Source organism: Perna viridis, chromosome 2 (genome assembly GCF_037379345.1).
Source record: "Perna viridis isolate PV_CMFRI_1.1 ecotype Kerala chromosome 2, ASM3737934v1, whole genome shotgun sequence".
NCBI lineage: Eukaryota > Metazoa > Mollusca > Bivalvia > Mytilida > Mytilidae > Perna > Perna viridis.
In genome coordinates this window covers 30,591,972-30,614,560 of record NC_142446.1, presented here as the reverse complement: position 1 = coordinate 30,614,560, position 22,589 = coordinate 30,591,972, and the positions used below count along the sequence as shown (strand labels likewise).

Below are 22,589 nucleotides of genomic sequence, written 5' to 3'. Positions count from 1 at the left end.
GGCCATTCATGCCGCATTGTCCCGAGCGATAGCGAAATGTTAAATAACGACATAAATGATCAGCCCGTGCTAAAACAATCATAAAATGGAGTTTCCGTGATTAATTTCGATTCCAATAGGACCATTTTTTTCATACTTTTGAATAGACGCAGCCTATGTGTTGCACGAAATGTTGGTCATGTCTTTATCATGTTTTCACCATGGCTGTGGTTTGTTTAAAAAGCTTTGAAGCAAGTCATATTAGAATATCTTTTTAATCATATGTCATTGGTCTGATTTGGTGGAATTTAAATTATTCCAAAAGCTTCGGTGAAAAGGAACACTAGGTCTTTATGTCAAATCTCAACATCGTTGTATCATTTTTCTATTAATTGAGGTAAGAAAGACTTTAGGTACGTAGTTAAGACTGAAGAATATAAAGTCTGATAATTGCCGTTTTATTTTCCTTTCAGCAACAATACAATCTTTTGGTTCGACAATCAGAGAATGAGGAATTCCAGGTATGTAAAGCGGAAGGGTTAGGTGTCTTGCCGTGGAGTCCACTTAGAAGGTAATTATACCAATAATCGTAGACTTTTCGTATATATGAATTTAACCAAGTCAACGTTGCTAAAATGATGCAAATAATTTAAGAGGCTTGATGTAAAATTTAGTCAACACTCATTTGTTTAATTATTAGTAGTTGATTGTGCATAAAATATGTTTTTTAAATATTTAAGTGGAATGTTGACTGGCAAGTACAAGAGGGATCAAAAGATGGACCCTGAAAGTGGTCGTGTAGCCCACGATGTACAGAAAAACGGTAAATCCGCAATTTGGTACAAATATGCCGACAAACAGTCTTATTGGGATTTTATGTCAGTTTTGGAAACTATTGCAAGAAAGAACGGTAAGCTATATGACAAAGTCGGTTAAGGCATTTTTCTAAGTTGCATGATAGAAATAATTGAAAAACAAACACAACAGCCATTTGATTCTCAATTCAATGTACTATCAAATCAAATATGGAGCTACTAAAAGGTAGTATCGCTGTTTTTACAATTAGCAGCATCAATTTTACTTCATGAAGAAAAAAATAAAACATCCAATGTTCTTCTAAAATACACCGAAGATGATTATTTTTAAATCCGTGGTTTTGAAACGACATTCCATCATACTGACTTTCTTGTATCCGACAAAACTTCTGTTAGAAAAGCATTTGGTTAACATCGTAATGAACTCAAAATTTCTACAGCCAATATTGTTAGCTTTTCGGTCGCCATGGTTTTTCAACCTAGAGAACGAGGAAATATTTCTCGGTTCATCATAGTTTTTCTCACCTGTACAAAACCGAAAGTGGCATTAATGATTAAGAAATGTGTTGGAAATTTCTAGAGAAAGCAGAGAACGCTTACCTGCATGATTGATGCTTTCAAGATTTAGTGTTGATTAGTCAAATAGTCTATGGGCTTGGAGGGTTCACCGTGCACCCCACTCATCAACTTCATAATGATTTTCATGTACCGTTATACCTCCCATTACCGAATCAATTGGTCGCCAAAGAATATTATCGGATTCTTTTGTAGTATTAACATTTTTTTGTAACCTACTGACACAAAACCCCAAGATTTTTTACTAAATCGTTCGAGCGTCTAAGTCTTCCTAGAACATCACATGTAAAGTAACTATATATATAGAGTCATATAGCCCGGTGTCTCAGCTTTGTAATGGTACCAAGAAAGTTGCGATGAATGTAGGGTTTTGGAGTAAAATAAAAATATGTAACCCTACCCAACAGAAAAATCGCTTAAATTGACATTTTTTTTATGTCAAAACCCTAGAGTATTTATGCATCAGTAAAAAATGGCTTATTTGAAAATTTCTAAATAAAAGTATCACAATTATTATTTCTAAGGTTCTTTTGATGAATTGTGGCGATTTTCATAGCCAGAATTAATAAAAAAATTTCGATTTTCCCATAAAAAAGTCGCATAAATTTGACTTTCAATTTATTTTTAAACTACGGTACGAAGAAAAAAATGACCATAACATGTGATATAGAAGAAAGTAAAAAATTATGAAAATTTCTTTTTTTTTAAATTTTAATAATAATTGTAACCCTATAGGGAAAGTCTAAGCGCCTGAAGTGATCAGGTATGTTGTTTTAAATATGAATTCCTCAAGTATGAGTTTTACAGTGTCGGTACTGTGAATGAGAATTTTATTTGATACTGAGACCAGTTTTCTAGGGGTTATATTCTCACTTTTTTAAAATTTTTTCATGAAAATTACTTTCTCGAGGCTTCATTAGAAAATTGAATTATCTATCGAATGATATTAAGTTTGAGACCTTTTGGTTGGGCAATAATTTGTACAGTCGAAATAAATATACTTTTTATAGGAAAATCGAAAAACGCACTTTTTACAATTTGTGATAAATTCTGACTATGGAAATTGCTACAGGTCATTTAAAAACTCAAGCAGTATCATTTGTGGTAGTAATAAACATAAAATACAAAATAAGCTTTTTTATGGAAGTATAAATACTCTAAGAGTTTTGACATTGAATATTTTGTCAATTTAAGCGATATATAGGTGGGGTAGGGGTACATATTTTTAATTTTTCTCCAAAGCCCCATATGTTACTGCAACTTTCTTGGTTCCATTGGAAAGCTTAGACCTCTACTGTTTAAGACATAATGAAATCAATAAACAAATTGCGTTTTGGTTTAATGGCCACTCGTATGACTTTGTAGGTAAATCTAATGCCCAGATAGCACTTCGATGGTTACTACAGAAAGACGTTGTATCATCTGTCATAATTGGAGCTACCTCAATCAAACAGCTTGAAGAAAACATGTCCGTTGCAAAGGGTTGGAGTTTGTCAAAAGAAGATGTAAGTATACTCTTCTATAAGGAAAACAAACAAATAGATTAACAATTAGATATGTTAAAACAACGAAATATGGTCTATGAGGGTCGCAAAATGACGGTCGCAACGGTCATTTGCGATCATCAAATCAAGAATGACGACAATAAATCTTCAAAAAAGTGTACTGTCACAATTTGTATCCCTCTAATATATCTAAGAAAAAAAACGTAAAATTTCTTTCAAATTTGTAAAAGAAAGATTATTTTATCTGATATTCTTTCAAAATTTATACTAACGTCTTTTCTTGTTATTAAAAACAAAACAACTCTTATTCCCATTACATTTTTTTGGAACAATTTCAGAAATGTGTGAGAAATTAATGAATGTCATAGAAACTACTAACACATTTTAAAGGTAGTGAAAAAAATCCTTTAAAAAAGTTTTCTATTTATTCTAATAAACATCATGGATGACTTTATTTATTATTATTCATTCAGATGGATACTTTAGACAAGTCATCAGAACCAGAAAGCGTTTATCCGTACTCAATGTTGAAGTTTGCGAATGCATCAAGACACAACAGATTTAATCCGAAGCCTGAAGTTGAAAATTTGTTTTGATTTATTTACGCAAGTGCCAGTGTAAAGCATTTTGTAATGTTAAATGTGAATAAGATTCTTATTAAACGTATAATAGACATAGACATTAATTTTATATATCATGTTTTTTAAATAAAGTACTCAAGACACTTAGAGTTCTCTTGCTGTATTCAAATTTTTTTGGTTAAAAAAGGACATTTATGAAGGGACAAAATCACCCACCAGGTTCGATTAAGAAAATATAATCTAGAAACAAGGCCTATCTACTGAATATGTCTTAAAGACAAACATTAATTAACAGCACAATACAGAAAGGGGTACACACTACATGCTACATGTATTTGTAATGTTAACATATTTTGATTTTTTTTTTAATTTTTGAATGAAGGAAAATAATGGTAAAGAACGAAACATTTTAATACAAGGGAAGCTACTATTTACATGTGTGCATCTATTTTCATTTAATAAGTTTCTGTAAATTGTTTTGTTTTTTTTTAAATCCTTTGGTATGCTTTTAATACCCATCGCACAGTTATAGAAAAGGGAGATTTAAATTTACGCATGTGCCAAGGTCAAAATAAGAATAAAAATATTTTGGGCAGAGTAAGCAATCCTTCAATTCGTATTTTAACAGTGATATAAAATGGAGGTTTTTATATAGTTGAATTTGACAAAATTCTTTTGAAAACAAAAATCGCCCACAACAGATTTCGTGTTGTATAACCAACATAAGTACTGAAAAAAAAACATTGCATCGCTAAATTATTGGCTTTTTTTCAATGAATAACATTTTGGTCCAATTTAAAGGGCTTGTTTTTCTACCAAAGCCGGTGATTGTGATTTACCGTCTATGTACTGAATTCCTAAACTCCACAGAAATCCATACAAAAACGTTACATAGCTGGATCTGCGAAATGTACCACCAAACCTCTTTCAAAACTTTTAACTTCTATAATCACAACTGTCAAGGAGGGTCTACAATCCTACCTAAAACTTCTTACTCCCTTAAGGGTATTAATTCAATGGGATCCTAAAAAATTCGAAAGATCTTTTGGAGACCTTCAATTCAAGATTATTATCAGAATATAATAGCATTATATTTCAACACTGTATACTTCTATTCCCCATACTCAGTTAAAATCCCGACTCAAAAACATTATACGTCGTTATTTCTCAAAAAAAAAGATGATACACCTGAATACAAAAATATAATTCTTGGCAGACATTCATCATACTTTTTAAAAAAAATAATTCAATCATAAAATCATATACCAAAAAGTACAGAAGAAGATGTTTTCAATATGCTGAAATTTTTGATCGACAACATATTTGTCCAGTGTGCTGGACGGGTTTTTCAACAAACGGTCTGCATTCCAATTGAAACAAATTGTTCTCTCCTACTTTTTGACCTATTCCTTCACTCTTATGACGCTGACTTATAGCTGATCTGATACGAAAGAAAGAATATCGTTTAGCTAGATCCCTTAATCTCATTCCGCTATATAGATGACATGATATCGTTTAATAATCCCAGTTTCGGGGACTTGATACATCGCATCTACTCAAAAGAACTTGAGATAAATGATACTACATACACTGTGAAGTCAGACTCATATCTTGACCTACACTTAGAGATCAAAAGTAAAAAAAAACAAAACTGTTGATCAAACTTTACGACAAACGTGATGACTTTTCATTCAGAATTATCAACTTTTCTTTCATTTGTGGCAATATCCCTTCAGCACCTTCGTATGGAGTTTTTATATCACAACTCATACGTTATGTCAGAGCATGACGAAACTATGAAGACTTTTTGTATCGCGCTAGAAGTCTAACAAATAGGCTTCTGGAACAGGGTTATGTTGCTACAAGATTGAAGTTATTACTACAGAAGTTTGATGGTGGTCATCATGAACTCGTTGATCGTTGCGTGTATCTATTTGCACCATGAAAACTGATTTGTTCAACGTGTCATAGTTTTCCTTTCCTGTTTCGTCTACCCGGAGTTGACATTTTTGGGTGTTTCTATAAAAGCAGAGGACGCTTACCCTACCGGTGCACCTGGTCCATTCTCCCAGAGTCCGAGTTGCTCAATTAATTTTGTTTCTTTTTTATGTATTAATTTATTTACTTTATGTTTATTATTGTGTTTGTTTTCCATGCCTGGTTTAAGTCGCTGGATTGCATTCTTTTGCTTTCCGCTAGAATCTTGATTTCCTTGATTACTCTTTCAAAGCATTCATTTTTTAGATATGAAGAATGTTATCCAAGGTCAAAGACCAGACATGAAAAACAGACGCACACAAAGAACATCGAACATAAAATAAACATAATAATACATACAAAGTACAAAAGTAAACGAACAACTAAGACTGCACTGAAAACTGGGAGCTTGGACCAAGTGCACCGGTAGGGTAAGTGTCCTCTGCTTTTATAGAAACACCCAAAGAAAGAAAAAAATAGGATAAGATTCTATTCCATCCAAGTCCATCAGAGTTTTTTCCAATCATGTGTAAAGTTTAATTGATCTTGCTATCACTAGAACGAAATTAACCATAAAGAATAATGAATAATCCTACGCCAGACAAATGATATCTCTATCTATCTATCTATTAATTCATCATCACACCACAAGGCAAGGTTATATACCTTGAAGGACTGAATACTGTAAGTAGATCATTCCAGCTGCGATTTTAAATGATTCTTTTATAAGTTCTTAAAGATATTATGACTAATGTACAGCATATCGAAATTAACAATATATGAAACTGGTTAATGTGTATTTAAGAACCACTGGGTCGATACCGCTGCTGGTGGACCTGTGGTCACCGAGGGTATTCTCCAACCCAATAGTCAGACATTTCTAACCCTGAATTATATCGTATTTTATTTACACTATTTATGAAATCTTGCAGTATTCCAAATTTAAAAATACGTAAAACACTGAGGCTTCATTCCTTGCATTGCATATGGAAGAACCTCTCGGTGATGGATTTGTCTTACTCTTTCGATAGTTTTGGTTTTGAGTACTTTTGTATACAACTAAAATTTTGATTATGATCTTTCTACATATTTGATTTTAATGTTGCTGATGAAAGGTTACGCCTTGAAACATGTGTACAGCATATCGAAATTAACAATATGCAAAACTGGTATATTTTGTATCTGAAAAAGTGGAATACGGAAACTTTTGATATATCTCTCTATATATCTATCTATATATCTCTATATATCTATCTATCCATTTCGGATAAAATTAAAATAATAAAAAAAAACGTTAATATACTTTCAACATAAGACTGAAATGAAAAATACTTCACGGTTTCACTTTTTGAAATGTCTTCAAAATAATGTGATCTGAGTTCTGATGCTTGTTACATAGTTTAACTACTTACACATACTACAAATTTCGACAGATGGAATCGCATTGGAAAGGTGACATTCCTGGCTTCGTTTGGACTGACTATGCAATATTTGCAGTTACAATAGTGATATCGCTTGGTATAGGTGTATACTATGCCCTAGCTGGTGGTAGACAGAAAACAACTGAAGAATACTTAATAGGGAATCGACAAATGAAGATCCTTCCAGTTGCTTTATCTCTAATGGTATCATTTGAGTCATCAATCGTGATGCTTGGATTTCCAGCAGAAGTTTATTCCTATGGTTTAATGTTTTGGCTGACGATCTTTGGATTAATGCTGACTTTGGCTATCGGGACTAGAATTGTTGTGCCACTTTTCCATCCTTTAGGAATCAAAAGTGTGAATGAGGTAAAGCTAATAACAATATGTGAAAAGGTAAAAATTGATGACTTACCTGATACTATTTTAAACAAAACATGCCGAATTTAATTTAGCAATATCAAAACAAGTAAATAAAAGAGAAATCAACAGAACTAATGTTTTAGCGGTAGAAAGAATGCAATCCAGAGGCAAAGGGGTTTTCATGGTGCAGATGGATACATCGTAACGATCCATGAGTTTATGATGACGATCATAAAGCGTCTGTAGTGATGAATTCAATCTCGTACATAACCCTTTTCTAGAACCCTACTTGTTAGAATTCTAGCGCAATACATAAAGTCTGCGTAGTATTGGCAAGCTCTGGCATAACGTATGATATGAAACTCCATACGCAGGTGCGGAAGCGATGTTGCCGAAGAAGAAAGGAAAGTCGACAATATTGAATGAAAAGTCATCACTTTTGTCGTAAAAGTAGTGTTCCCTTACCATCGATTTCTAAGTATAGGTCAAGATATGAGGCTAACTGCACAGTGTGAATAAGTAAATGAATGTAAATTGATAAATTAATGATAATAAACAGACAAAAAATTCAAATATGGAACAGACAAACAAATGAACAAAAAAAGACACTTTCATTTCTTGTTAGAGCCATAAGCATTTATATATACAAGTGATATGATGCTATTTTTTTCATAGTATATAAAATATTACAATATGAATAATACATCTTTAAAATAAGTACATTATGATACATTAGACATGTACATAACACCTTTATTCACCGTTTGAAATTTGATTTTGTAGTACTTTCAACTCCGCTACAAAGGTCGAGCTGTACGGTTGCTTGGTTCTACTATTGGAATGCTGTTTTATGTATGTTAACAATAAACAAAATAGGACACATTACCCAAATTCTTTGGTTTGAAGAGAAAGATAAACAAGAAATAATGTCAATGACAATACTCTTTCTCTCTCTCTCGGTAAAATTGAAGTTTTTCAAAACAATTACAACTTACAAATTAGTGTATCACGAGTGTTTAATTCAATTCTCAGAAGGAAATGAATAAAACAAGTGTAGAAAAGCTGACATTTTTCATCCGGTTGGCGTTGTTTTCTATTTGATATATTCACCAAATCCATTCATAATGGGTAAAATGTTTGTGTAATTTCAGGTATTTTATATGGGTATAGTATTATTTGGTCCAGGAATTGCTCTTGAAGCAGGTAAATATAATTCATACTGATATTTTTCGGCTACATTTGAACTAATCTTTCTAAGTCGCTTATACGTAAAAGGAGTAGTTTGATTATAGGATTGAACAGCTATTTTCGGTCGTTCATGCATTTATGAACGAATCTCGGAGCTTCGGCCGTTCATTGAGTTTGGGAGCTCCGAGATGTTTGCAACATATAGGATGAAAGGAACAAATTCAACACATTTTGATACAGTGGGTATCATAGTTTCGGGGAATGAACTTGAAATAAAGGATACCACAGACACTGTGCAGCCTCATATCTTGACCTACACTTAGAAATCGATGGTAAAGGAAAACTATTGACCTAAATTTACGACAAACGTTATGACACTTAATTCAGAATTGTCAACTTTCCTTTCATCTGTGGCAACATCCCTACAGCACCTGCGTATGGAGTTATCACAACTTACAAATTATGCCAGAGCTTGCCGAAATTACACAGACTTTTTGCATCGCACTAAGAATCTTACAGTAAGACTTCTAGAACAGGGCTATGTTGCTAAAATATTGAATTCATCACTACAGAAGTTTTATGGTCGCCATCATGACCTCGTGGATTGTTACGGTGTATCCATCTGCACGATGGAAACTAATTTGTTCATCTTGCATTAGCTTTCCTTTCCTCTTTCGTCTACCCCGGACTTGATTTAAAATAAACTCGGCGGAGTTTCTAGAAACGTAGAGCACGCTTACCCTACCGGAACACCTTGTCCATGCTCCCAGTTTTTAGTGGAGTCCGAGTTACTCTTTAGCTACTGTTACTTTGTATACATTATTTTAGTTAGTTAATGTTCTTTGTTGTGTGTGTCTGTTTTCCATGTTCGGTCTTTGTCCCAGGATTGGTTTCTTTTGATTTCCACTAGAACTTTGGTTACTCTTAGACAGAAAAAAGTACAACGATGCATCACCTATATAAATTAGAAAATTCAATGGATTCATAAAAGCAGAAATCTAGCACTGAATTAAATTCCCCGAATGAAGTGACCAATGTCTTAGTTTTACATCGAATGAACATACTTTAGCATTTAAAAAAAAAACATAGATGACCAATCTCGATTTCGAGATGATTGAGTCTTACTTAAGGCAATTTTTATTTTGATTATGTCGGGAATTCTATTAATGCTGTAAAAAAACTTGTGGATATCTCTTAAATTATGTTAAAAAAAACCCCACTTAACTGACGTTCTTTTATATTTCGAAAAGAAAATTGGGGTCACCGAACTTGTAATATTAAAAAAAGGAAATTCCCGTTACATGTTGTAGAACAATTTCCAGCTAATTATCTCACCTTAAAAGTGGCTTAATACAATTAATGTTTGTTATTTTTCCATATATTTTTATGTCATTTTAATGTACACATAATATTTTTTTACAACATTTTAAACATTATTAATTCATTGAAAATATATAATGCCTTTATGATTTTGTAAGATGGGAGACAATAATGTTCTGTGTAATAGGTATGAAATACCTTACACTCAACCTTTTTTCAAGTATCCGCTTTTTTTTTTAAATCTGTAAAAGAACAACTTCCTTGGATTTCAAACTTTTGGAACAGATTCTGAAATTCGAATATTTCTATCGCTTTTTAAAATAATTAAAGCTGAATTAGCTGTCATTTTCGTAATTTTTTGTTTCTGTTGAATAATTTCTACTAAATTGTACTTTGCTGTATAATTTCATTTGATATCCACAAATAAAATGCATTAAATGCATGAAGTAGGTGTCTATATATTGTTTGTCTTGCAAGACAAAACAAATCGACCTAGATAAATTCGTGTGCATGTGATGTCTGGTCACCTTAACCCGCGCATGTGCTGTAAGGGTCGCTTTTTTAATGACAAATCTGATTGCAAAGCGAAAGTGGTTATATTCAACGGCAAGGAAGACCGACGGACTCAAGCTGTAAAAGAAAAAAATCGAATATAACGCAAGGAGCCTTTTGAAATTTACGTATTGTGATATAATGTGGCACAAATATGGTCATTATGTAATTAAAAACTAATCAAGAAATAGATGAAAAAAAATGAAAACAAGACACATAAGATTAGATAAGAGCTAACGATCTTCTCTGATTAAAAACAAACACGTTGTTTTCACAATATTCTGTAGGTATTATCGACATTTATTGCTTCAATTGCATTGCTACAAACTTATTTCATTGAATCAGCAAAATTCAGTAGAATCAAAGCTGAACAAATTTGGCAGCTAATGCAGCTTTAACAAAGTCATCAATACATGATAAACATTTGGAATGAAAATTCCACTTTACTTCATCTGAGGTTAAGTATATACATGAACACAAAATTAATTTTAAAAAATTTAAAGACAAAAACACAAAACATAGTTAACAATTGAATTCGAACAATGTATTTGTCTAAAAGTGATTTTTCTAATTTGACAGTAACAGATATGCCATTTTGGCTATCAGTGACCAGCGTTGCAACCGCATCTGTTATATATACATCCATTGTAAGTTATCTTTATTTGCTTCTTTAGGCACATAAAATGAAATATACGCTACAACATTTTAAGTTATTTTTGAAGAAAGGTACCAGTCCATATAACATTCAGACACTGTGTGTGGTAGATGTGGTTGATGGTGGTGAAAAAAAAAATTACAAAACATACAATGTTTTTCTTTTTGTTTAGCTACATCTGAAATCTTTTTTTTGCAATGCTAGTACTTACTGTATTCAGACCAGTATTTTTGAGAAAACCAATATCTCCTACTTAAATCAACCAACCCCAAAAAATCAAGGATAGTACCACAAGTGATAATACCATACACAATCTATATATATTTTTTAAAAGTGCAACAACCAAATGACGAACTAAGACTTGTTACAGGTATAAGTATGTGGTATGTAACTGTTTCTGAATTTGAACTGAAAGTTAATAGGTGGGTTTTTGTCATGCATGTCTTCTGTATATTTGATGAAGACTGCTACTATAAATAAACTTCAGTTCGTGTCTTCACATACGAAAGAACAACACTTTGTTGTCAGTTACTTTAAAATATTGGTATAAGCTTTGTATAATAAATATTTGAAATCATTATCATTGAGAATGTTTCACAACGCAAGGAAAAGGAAGATTTGACAAAAGCAACAAAATGCACCAGCTTATTACCTTAATACAAAATGATAGTAAATACTGTCATATAGAGTTAATCAATCTTTGTTATGACAGTTTTGATGTGTTGTTTTATTCATCTGTTGATTATATACTGTTTATATTAATTTAATCTGTATACAAATCATACATTACTTAGATATTTTTTCTGAAAAATTGTCAGACCTGTATTAAAATACTGTAAAGAAATAAAAAATCAAAAGGAATGCAAAATATCTAGTATGCAAATTATTTTTGTGCAAACATTTATTTTTCATTGTTCTGATAAGGCATGGATTTAACTATTTTAGGGTGGAATAAAAGCTGTGATTTGGACAGATGTATTTCAGAGTTTAATTATGGTCATTGGCATCCTAGCAATTCTTATTAAGGTATAACTACGTTCAAATAACTTGTTCTTCATCCTGTATACCTTTTCTTATATAAAATATTTTCAGACTGCATTTATCTAGAATACATAAAATATGTTAGAATAAATGTACTTTATCAACAAATATACCTCTCTAAATCCTGCGAATGTGAGATCGATACAGTACTGACATTTCTTTCGAAAACATTGCTATCAATTACGCCCATAAAAAAAGTAAGAAATTCATTGAGTATTTACAATGCAAAATTATTCTAGGGGCATTAGCATATTTTTTTAATATCTGTTATCAAAATAACATTACTCTTTAACAACAATTAGGAAGCATAATTTCGGAAAAAATAATGTAAATTCAAATGACAGCATTTACATTGACATATTGCCTAAAACACCAAAACTGAGAAAATGAAAACCAGCCCACCTGATATACAGGGAAAAGTGCAACAAACACTGTTAATGTTTCTGAAACATATGAAAACGATATTTTTCACGCGTTTCTCATATGCTTAGGACCACCATAAAAAAAATATTTTTCTGACCTACGAATTCATATAAAAGGATTAAATAAAAATCATGTGGTATTTACACATTTTCTGTAGGATTTCGAACACGAAATAGAATTGTTTATATATGATTTTTTGAAAATATAATGTCATGTATTTTTAAGAACAAAATTATACTATACTGGTCTTAAACATATATTTCCATATGTTTAAAAACATATGAAACCTATGCAGCATTATTTCCTGAAAGATAATTATGTTCTTCTGTTTTGTTTTTGTTTTTGTTAAGAAATGAATTAACAGAATTTGAAACTGTATTATCTTTTATACGCAATTGGCACTGAATTTATATACTGTCCAGTGTGGTGGAAGCGTTTTTCGACTAACTGTCAGCATTGCAAAAGGAACAAATTGTGCTCCTCTACTTGCTTACCTATTCCCTCACTTTTTTGAGGCTGAATTTATAACTGATCTCATCCAAAAGAAGGAACATCGTTAACCTAGAGCCTACAATCCTCATTTCGGGAATATGATACATCGCATCTACCCCAAATAACTTAAGATAAAGGATACTACACACAATGTAAAGTCAGCCTCATATCTTGACCTACACTTAGAGATCGATGGTAATGGAAAACGACACACCAAAATATACAACAAACGCGATGACTTTTTATTCCGTATTGTCAAATTTTTTTTCATCTCTGGCAAAAATCATTCAACACCTGCGTATGGAGTTTTCATACCACAAATCATACATTATACCAGAGCATACCGTAACTACGCAGGCTTTTTGTATCGCGCTAGTCTTCTTACAATTAAGCTTCTAGAACAGGGTTATGTTGCTACAGAAGTTTTATTGTCGTCATAATGAACTCGTTGATCGTTATGGTGTATCCATCTGCACTATGAAAACTGATTCGTTCAACATGACATACTTATCGTTTCCTCTTTCATCTATCACGGACTTGACTTTTAATGTATGTTTCTAGAAAAAGAAGAGGACGCTTACCTTTCCGATGCACCTGGTCCATGTTCCATTTTTAGTGGAGTTTACTCATTTACTTTTATTTGGTTATTTTATGTTCTTTGTTGTGTATGTCTGTTTTTCCGTATATGGTCTTTGTCCCTGGATTACATTCTTTTGATTTCCGCTAGAATCTTGATTTCCTGATCACCTTCTACCAAAACTTTTATGTTAAATTAATTCAAAGTGTCTCATCACTTTATTTATAGTAGCTCTTATTTTTCTAAATGCAGATATACATTTACATAATAAGTATAGAGCTGAGACTTTGATAAAGAAATGCCCGTTTCTCTGTCTGTCTGTAATTTTGGGTTCTCTTTTATTCACACGATTCAAGGGTACTATTGAAGCTGGTGGTGCTAAAAGTGTGATTCTGATTAATTCTGGAAATAAAAGATTTGACATTTTCAAGTAAGTACAATTTCGTCTTTTAAGTATTTTTTCATTCATTTTTCATGTATAATCGTCTAAATAGATGTCAACAATCACTTTTACGAGGTGATGAATAGTTAAAAATAGTGCGGAACATAACAAAAAATTACATAAACGTCTTAATATATTCAACATCACAAAATGATGGTAAAATTTACATTGAAGATTTCGGATAACCGACATCCTTCTTCGTCATAAAACTTACCAACTTCAAGATCAAAACATTGCTTCTAAAGCAAAATCACGCTGTGAGTGATCGTACCTTTATCAAAGGCACGCAAAAGCAAATAATAAGAATATCTGATTGAGCACGAGAATTGAATTAATTAAATGTGAAAACAATTAAGCAAAGTCAAATTGTAGTAGTACAGCGTATTGATGTAAAGCATATAGCGCTGTACCGGCTTTTGACCAGGACCTAACAATTGAATATTTTTTCTCGTTAAATATATATGTATAAATTCGTTGGGAATTTTTCGGACCATTTCTATAAGTTTACGTTATCTTCCCTGTATCAATTTGATCCGATGGAACAGTGTAGCAAATAGAGTCATCACATTCTGAGACGTTTGTATAATATTGATTTGTTGTGACATGCATTATTAATTTGATCCTCTATCCTACATATTAACATCTAAATGAACTGTCCCGTACTACCATACATCGTGTACTAAGTTACAGCCCTAGATTAATCCTACGAGGAGGAATAACCGGCCAGCGAAAGCTACATTCTTACATAGCCTCGGTGGTTGAGTGGTCTAGGGCGCTAGACTTAGTGCAAGCGGTGTAGCCATAGATGTCACAGCAGTACGGGTTCGAGTCCCGCGGAGGGAACGACCAAAAATTTGCATCGCAAATTTGACAGTTCTTACATCGATATGGATTTTTCAGACCTTTATATGTATATGTGTATATATATATATATATATATATATATATATGTTGAAGTTAATAATAAAACTCAGTACTGATAATACTTGCATATATACATTTAATTGTAAGTCATTTTTTTACAACCGGATTTGCATTCTTACTAACGACTCTTTACAAAAACTAACAAACATTGAAATGAAAACATAGGGGTTTTAGGGAAAAATTTAAAGAACCATAAAAAAGATATTGTAATGAAGGAGGTTGATAGTGGAAAAAAATAAAATTACATTTATATCAGAGGCATACTTGGCAACTAATAATTTACTGATCAAATTAAATTTTCAATGCCCATATATTTCATATACTTTCATACACGCTAATAATAGCTTCACAATGCTTTATTTTTAGCTTTGATCCAGATCCGACCATAAGACACACGTTTTGGACATGTGTCATTGGTTCAGGACTGAGACGATTTACAATGATATTTAACCAATCAACAGTACAAAGAATCAGTTCAGTGAGAACCAAGACAGATGCTACGAAGTAAGGAAAGCCGGACTTCATTTCATAAGGAGTAAACATTTTTACCTATATATTCATTACATACGTATCACACGCGACTTTGGTATCAAACACGGATGAAGGTGCTTTTTCACCTCATTTATCAAAATTTCCAGTATCAAAAATTTCATTATGCATAAAATACCGAGGCTTCATTCTTTGAATTGCACATAGTAGAACCTCTCGGTGATGGACTTAGCTTTCTATTTCAATAGTTTTGGTTTTGAGTTCTTCTTGTGAACAATTGATTTGGTATTTATATCTCCAAACATATTTGATTATAATGCTGCTGATGAGAGGTTACTTCTTAAACAAGTGTACAGCATAACGAAATTTACATCTACCCAAAAGAACTTGAGATAAAGGATACTACAGATACTGTGAAGTCAGCCTCATACCTACACATAGAAATCGATGGTAAAGGAAAACTATTGACCAAACTTTACAACAAACGTGATGACTTTTCATTCAGAATTGTCAACTTTCCTTTCATTTGTGGCAACATCCCTTCGGCTCCTGCGTATGGAGTGTTCATATCACAACTCATACGTTATGCCAGAGCTTGCCGAAACTACGCAGACTTTTTGTATCGCGCTAGAAGTCTAACAAATAGGCGTCTGGAACAGGGTTATGTTGCTACAAGATCGAAGTCATCACTACACAAGTTTTATGGTCGTCATCATGAACTCGTGGATCGTTATGGTGTATCCATCAGCACTATGAAAACTGATTTATTCAACGTGTCATGGTTTGCCTTTCCTCGTTTGTCTACTCCGGACTTGACATTTTATGAGCAACTCGGCGGGTGTTTCTAGAAAAGCAGAGGACGCTTGCCCTGCCGGTGCACCTGGTCCATGCTCCCAGTTTTTAGTGGAGTCCGAGTTGCTCATTTGCTTTTCTTGCTTTGTATGTATGATTTTAGTTACTTTATGTCCTTTCTTGTGTGTGTCTGTTTTCCATGTCTGGTCTTTGTCCCTGGATTACATTCTTTTGATTACCGCTATAACCTTGGTTCCCTTGATTACTCTTACAATATATATTGTTGTTTTTCTTTCTTTTTTCTTTGTATGTTATGAAGAAAAAGTTTTATACACCTTCATTTATTTGTTATGTTAGCCTTAAAACTCATATTTTGTTGTATTGTTGTAGAGTGATGCTATTTAGTGGACCAGCATTCTTTATCACATTGTCATTGGCAGCTATGGAAGGCGTGGTAGCATTTGCTTACTATTTTACCAAAGGATGTGATCCACTTACGTCAGGAAAAATTAAGAATGCAAACCAAGTTAGTATAAAATCTTTGAAAAATTTTTGTAAACCAACTTACGACAAGAACAGAAATAATAAAAAATTATGACTTTAGTTTGTATCGTAAGATTCAAATTAACATGTCATTGGCATGTTTGAATGAAGGCAGCAATGTGAGATAGAATATGATAAAATTGACGACAATAAATGTTTTAGTTCAAGATTTTCAAAAGGTCTTTGCCATCTTTTAAAAAAATTTCAAACATTGTTTATATAGTAGTCCGTGCTATTTGTGTTTTTAAGCTCTCTTATATTAAGACTGGTTCGAGAAATATGTATTATTTTTTGCAGATAATTCCCTTTATGGTACAGGATATGTTTCGCAATCTACCTGGAATGCCAGGTCTTTTCATGGCTTCCTTATTCAGCGCATCTTTAAGGTATTACCTCACTTCACTGTTTTACTTGGCTGAAGTGCAGTGTGAATAAATTGTTATCGCCCTTTTTTATAAGAAGACTTGTATTGGTAACAGTGTAACAGTAAACTAAACAAAATAAATTAGATAGAAACAAACCTAACCTATATCAAACGAACAAGTGAAAAAGAAGTAAAATGGGAAAAAGATCGGATATAAACATTTGGCATTTCAGGTAATGTAATGTTCGCGTTCATTTACAGTTATGTTCATACGGTCATACAGAGTCTACAAATGAAAGAATAGTAAACAAGCTGACGTCACAATTGCTGGATTACTGTGGCGTTAAATAAATTAAGAAATTAATTTGAATTAAAATTGTATTTGATTTGTAGTACAATGTCTTCTGGCCTGAATAGTTTATCTGCCATGACAACTGAAGACTACATAAAGCCATATTATAAATTGTCTGATGATAAATTAACAATGATTGCCAAACTTGTAGGTAAGTTAACGTAAATTTATAGAAGACGAAGTCCTCATACTGGTGCATATAATCAATACAAATTTCATCTTTGACCTTGAAGTATTTAAAACTGAATTCAGTCTGACGGGAAGTTAATCTAAAGACCACTTGTTGCATATCTTTGACAAAATACTTTGTAAGGTTATCAAAGAAAAAATAATGTGACACAGTAAAGACATAATTATTCTTTAAAATGCCAATACCTTCAATTTTGTTTTCATACAAGTCACACCCGCAATTTATTACGGCCAAACACAGTACGAGAGAATATATTAGGCGACCAATAGTTAATTTAAGCGGTATAACTATTATATAGAAATCAATTAATGTACACAAAACTAAGAAGATTATCTGTAATATTCAGTCAAGTTAAGTTTCATTTTATTTCACAATATAATATTTTGTAGTTCCAGTATATGGTGTGTTGGCTATAGGGATTTCTTTTATGATTGCAACAATCCCTGGACCCATGTCACAGGTAATTATTCCTGAAGTACATATCTAGTAAAGTTGTTGACACGATCATAGTTATCAGCACAAAACCTTATTATACAAAATGTCCATTTAGTTGTATTTATTAACGGTGACAGTTAATCCAACCCACAAAATTCAATACAGTTATGACAGACAATATTTAAAATCTATATAAATCTTTACCTAACAATCTAAGACATATACTTGCATGGAAACAAATTGAACTCGATCTTATTATATGTAAAAAAAGTACAAGTTGTATTTGTGTGTGGACACGTATTATAATGGTACATTTTCAAACGTGTCAACTTGTGAACATATTTCCCTTTTATGTTATATTAATCACCACGCTTCAAGGAATCAACATAGTGTTTTAACTCTCTTTTCACAATTTACTATTTTATACTGAACAGATGTTTCTAATCATATAAAAACCATTTTCTTCGAATATCTTTTAATGTATTATGCAGTCTATTTTTTTTTTATATTTCAAACAAAAACATACAATCAAGTACACATCACACAATTATCTTAACACAGGTTTCCGCATGTATTCTATCTGCATTTGGCGGACCAATTGGTGGGTTATTTTTGTATTCTGCATTCTTTCCTTGGGCTACAAAAAAGGTAGGTGAATTCTGGGATAAACATTCATTACATATTTTGAACTTGCATCATTTCGGTACAATGCAGTCGTCATTTCATATAGTAACAGTAATACTGGTGTGTTCGACTGCTCAGACGTGATACGTACCATACACCTAACACTATGTAAGACGTTTTTTTTCTTAAATTCTGAATTCTGATTTTATCAATCGTAGTTACGTCGAATTTTATTGGAAAACGTCTAGGTTATGTATTGATTCCACGACCTTCTTACAAACATTTCACTCATAGGTAGACGGGATAGACGCAGTTGAAAAAAAAGATTTTTAACTTCATTTTTCAAACAAATGTATATTCCAAAGTTACTGTATTATTGAATTTAAACAGCCTCCAAATTTTTATTTAACTTCTTATTTTACGTTCACAAAAAATGCAAAACCATTAAAAAGAAAAAAAGTCCGTGTGATTTGATCAAGAATTCAACAATTACCTCTCACAGTTGGGGCAATCATGCTAACATAAGACAACTTAGGCGTCAAAATAAAGTCAAATCAGCTGTTAATTATTTATGTTTTCAGGGAGCACTTTTAGGAACAACAGCATCTGTAGTTTTATCATTTTGGTTGTCTGCTGGGAAAAGTTTCTCCAAATCTTTAGTTAGGCCTCAATTAGCCCCCATGCCACCGACGTACAATTGTTTCGATAACGTGACATTACTCACCAATTTAACCACTACCATGGTAGATGCACGAAATGTAACAGAAGCTATAACTGCAGAAGAAATGTGAGTACTGGTATTAATAGTAATTATTTCAACTAAAACATCAAAACTTACCAGTGAACTGCATTTAAACCCTAAACTACATTTCATTAACTTGCTTTCCTCCTTGCTAATTGTCTTAAAAACAGAACAAAATAAAGGTTAACTTTAACGCTTTTCTTTTGCAGTTATGGATTTGATAGATTTTATAGTATATCTTACCAATACGTCGGAGTTATAGGCGTCATGTACACTGTTGTACTGGGTATAATTGTAAGCCTTATAGAAGGTAAGTTAACAATGGAATAAAGGGTAATTTCCCATAACTGAATATCTTGGATAAGTGAATGTCTTTGTTTTTGTTTGATTTCTTTTGTGTTTGTTGATTTTTTAAATCGACTAAACAAAAAGTAAAAAAGTATTCGAGCACTGAACTGAAAGTGACTAACTTCTTATTCACTAATATTGACAATCGCAAAGTAGTTCAGTAATATTAAGAATTAAACCTTGAAGGATATACAAATTTGAATAAATTTCACATGAATTCATTTATAAGAGTAATCAAGGGAACCTAGATTCTAGCGGAAATCAAAATAGTATAATCCAGGAATAAAGACCAGACATGGAAAACAGACAAACAAAACAAGGAACATAGAGTAACTAAAATAATACATACAAAGAAACAAAAGTAAATGAGTAACTGGAACTCCACTAAAAACTGGGAGCATGGACCAGGTGCACCGGTAAAGTAAGCATCCTCTGCTTTTCTAGAAATACCCACCGAGTTGCTCATAAAAAGTCAAGTCCGGTGTAGACGAAAGAGCAAAGAAAAACTATGACACGTTGAACAAATCGGTTTTCATGGTGCTGATGGATACACCATAACGATCCACGAGTTCATGATGACGACCATAAAACTTGTGTAGTGATGACTTCATTCTTGTACCATCATAACCCTGTTCTGAAGCCTAATTGTAAGAAGTCTACCGCGATATAAGGTTGACTTCACAGTGTCTGTAGTATCCATTATCTCAAGTGCTCAAGTATATTTTTACATTAATTAAATTTACTATATCAATTTATTTTCAGTTCTGAAAACCTAAGATATTTTTAATGACATCAGTATCAAAATAAATCAGTAAGCCGAATGTTGAATAGAATAGTTGTCAGTGAAAGAAAAATACTTAAAATCAATTGGCGAAGACAAAACCATGTTGACAAAAAGTTAAATATACCGAACAATAGACAGAAATCGAAAGAAAGTCCATCAAGATATTTAAGTATTTGGGTTAAAAAACCCTAGTTCAAACTCGGTGTTCCAGTATGATGCAAATGTAAATATTTAAAGTTTAAAACAGGTTTGCCAAAATCTTCTGACGTAGATGTGAGATATGTGTTACCTTTTTTCGACATGTTCTTCCCATTTTTGCCAAAGAACATAAGAAAGCATTTATACCTTGGCGTTCCGTTCGAGAAAGTGAGTATTTCAATAAATCAAAGTATTTAATGAGGTGCATAAAAAATACTGAAAACATTTGGTAAAGGTTAGTTCAATATTTCGACAAAACAAGTTGGAGGGTAAATATTGTTATTTGGATACGCAGTAATTAAATCTAGAGTATCTATTTTCTTATATGTTAAACATAAACAACCATCTAAAAGATAGATCAATGTATGTTGAAATTAGTGCACACACGAACGCACACGGCCTGTAAGCCTGTAAAGGACGTTTCCATATTTAACCGTATTTGATTTTTTATCTTCTACGACTAAAATAAAACCCAACAAAGAAAAAGAAAGAAAGAAATCGATATTCCTCTGTTGTCTTCGTGGTGTTGACTACAAAGTAAAAACAAAATACTTTCATATATAAAAAATGTTATAGGCATTATAGATATTTGTACGCTTCAAATTTTCACTTTCATTCCTGCTGAATATATTTTTGACATTTTTAGAGAAAGGATCTTTTAAGTGTGCTAAACAAGGGAACACGAGATTATGAAAGCGTTATACCCAATCCAGAAAGTAATGAAGAAAATACGGAACTTTTCCATGATTGAGGTGAGGAATCAACAGCCTCCTGCGATAAAAAAAAATTGTGCAGACCAGCAGAACATTTTTCAACAAATCTTTCATACACTAATGAACAATTTTTAAAAAGTCTCTATGTATTATGAATTATTTTTTGTTATGACCTTTTGTCGTAGAATATAACTGATATGACGAAGTTTGAAATGTACATGATATTAGAAATCTCTAAAACCTGTCACACTTTGTAATTCGTCTTTACTTAAAAATTATCAGTGATCAATGACCTTAATTATGATATACAGACTGAAACTATCCGTGTTTATTATTTAACACACCCGAAATATATCACATTTTTAGGAAAATATAAAAAATGCCTCCGGACATTTTTCTCATTTACCCTTTGAAAGTTCATTAATATTTCTAGTATATTGATTTTCTTATTTTATCCTCAAATATGACTTCGAATAAACATACTTAAGAACTGCAAAGTAAAAAGCATAGGTTACCGAACTTGATTTCGAGATAATTGAGCTTCAATAAAGTCATTTTAAAAAGTTTATATGGATTATGTAGGGTATTTCAACTTTTTCGCAAACTGTTAAAAATTCATATAAATTAATATAAAGAACTGGCATTTATTATTCTAATAAATAAATTGGGAGTCATTAAACCTTTTTCCTTGTTACATTAAAAGAAAACAAAATCATAAAAAGATTACTATAGAGCATTTCCCACCAATACTCTCCCATTTGAAATAAATGTCCCAGCAATATCTCCCCTTGAAGTAGGTTTAGTTTTGTTTTGTTTTGGTATCAAGGTATTGAAACAAGGCCAGGCACAACAGTCCTAGCTATTTAAGCGCATTTTAAAAGCTTTTTGGAATTTAGTCACAAAATATTCTGCTCATGATAATATAAACACACTGATAACTATGACATGCCAAAGTGGACAAAAATCAATATTTTGTAATATTAGAAAATAATTTTTTAATATCACAAAATATTTTTTGTAATATTAGAAAATATTTTTTAATATTAGAAATTCATTTTGTAATATTCAAAATTCATTTTCTAATATTACAAATTCCTGATTTAGTAAAATTACAAAATATCACACATTTAGTAGTATTACAAATTGAATTTGTGATATTAGAAAATGAATTTGTAATATTAGAA

The 22,589-nt window shown here is 32.0% G+C and overlaps 2 protein-coding genes and 1 long non-coding RNA gene across 3 annotated transcripts in view; 2 read left to right on the top strand and 1 right to left on the bottom strand.

The window, feature by feature from the left end:
* Positions 1-3,605, top strand: part of LOC148624602 (uncharacterized) — a 9,265-nt gene extending 5,660 nt beyond the window's left edge. The window contains exons 6-9 of the mRNA XM_088567330.1: positions 453-550; positions 720-889; positions 2,736-2,875; positions 3,349-3,605. Of these exons, the coding sequence (XP_088423456.1) occupies positions 453-550; positions 720-889; positions 2,736-2,875; positions 3,349-3,471 (531 nt within the window). The 3' untranslated portion in view covers positions 3,472-3,605. The remainder of the gene's footprint in view (positions 1-452; positions 551-719; positions 890-2,735; positions 2,876-3,348) is intronic.
* LOC148624601 (uncharacterized) lies at positions 2,693-11,270 on the bottom strand. Its single transcript, XR_015919713.1, has 3 exons — positions 11,144-11,270; positions 6,846-7,197; positions 2,693-2,889 (listed from the first exon to the last, which is right to left on the bottom strand). It is a non-coding gene; the product is annotated as an uncharacterized LOC148624601 (long non-coding RNA).
* Positions 6,852-22,589, top strand: LOC148624600 (sodium-coupled monocarboxylate transporter 1-like). The gene is made up of 16 exons (XM_088567331.1): positions 6,852-7,223; positions 8,001-8,069; positions 8,369-8,420; positions 10,857-10,924; positions 11,878-11,958; positions 13,822-13,895; positions 15,198-15,335; positions 16,503-16,638; positions 16,953-17,041; positions 17,413-17,522; positions 17,951-18,021; positions 18,558-18,644; positions 19,202-19,407; positions 19,572-19,672; positions 20,742-20,860; positions 21,339-22,589. Exons 1-16 carry the CDS (start codon positions 6,867-6,869, stop codon positions 21,441-21,443), a joined length of 1,863 nt encoding a protein of 620 aa, XP_088423457.1. The 5' UTR covers positions 6,852-6,866; the 3' UTR covers positions 21,444-22,589.

Coding starts and splice junctions, on each gene's coding strand:
- LOC148624600 (XM_088567331.1), top strand. CDS start 6,867: ATGGAATCGCATTGGAAAGGTGACATTCCTGGCTTCGTTTGGACTGAC. Junction 8,070..8,368: donor CTATTGGAATGCTGTTTTAT/GTATGTTAACAA, acceptor GTGTAATTTCAG/GTATTTTATATGGGTATAGT. Junction 10,925..11,877: donor CTGTTATATATACATCCATT/GTAAGTTATCTT, acceptor TAACTATTTTAG/GGTGGAATAAAAGCTGTGAT.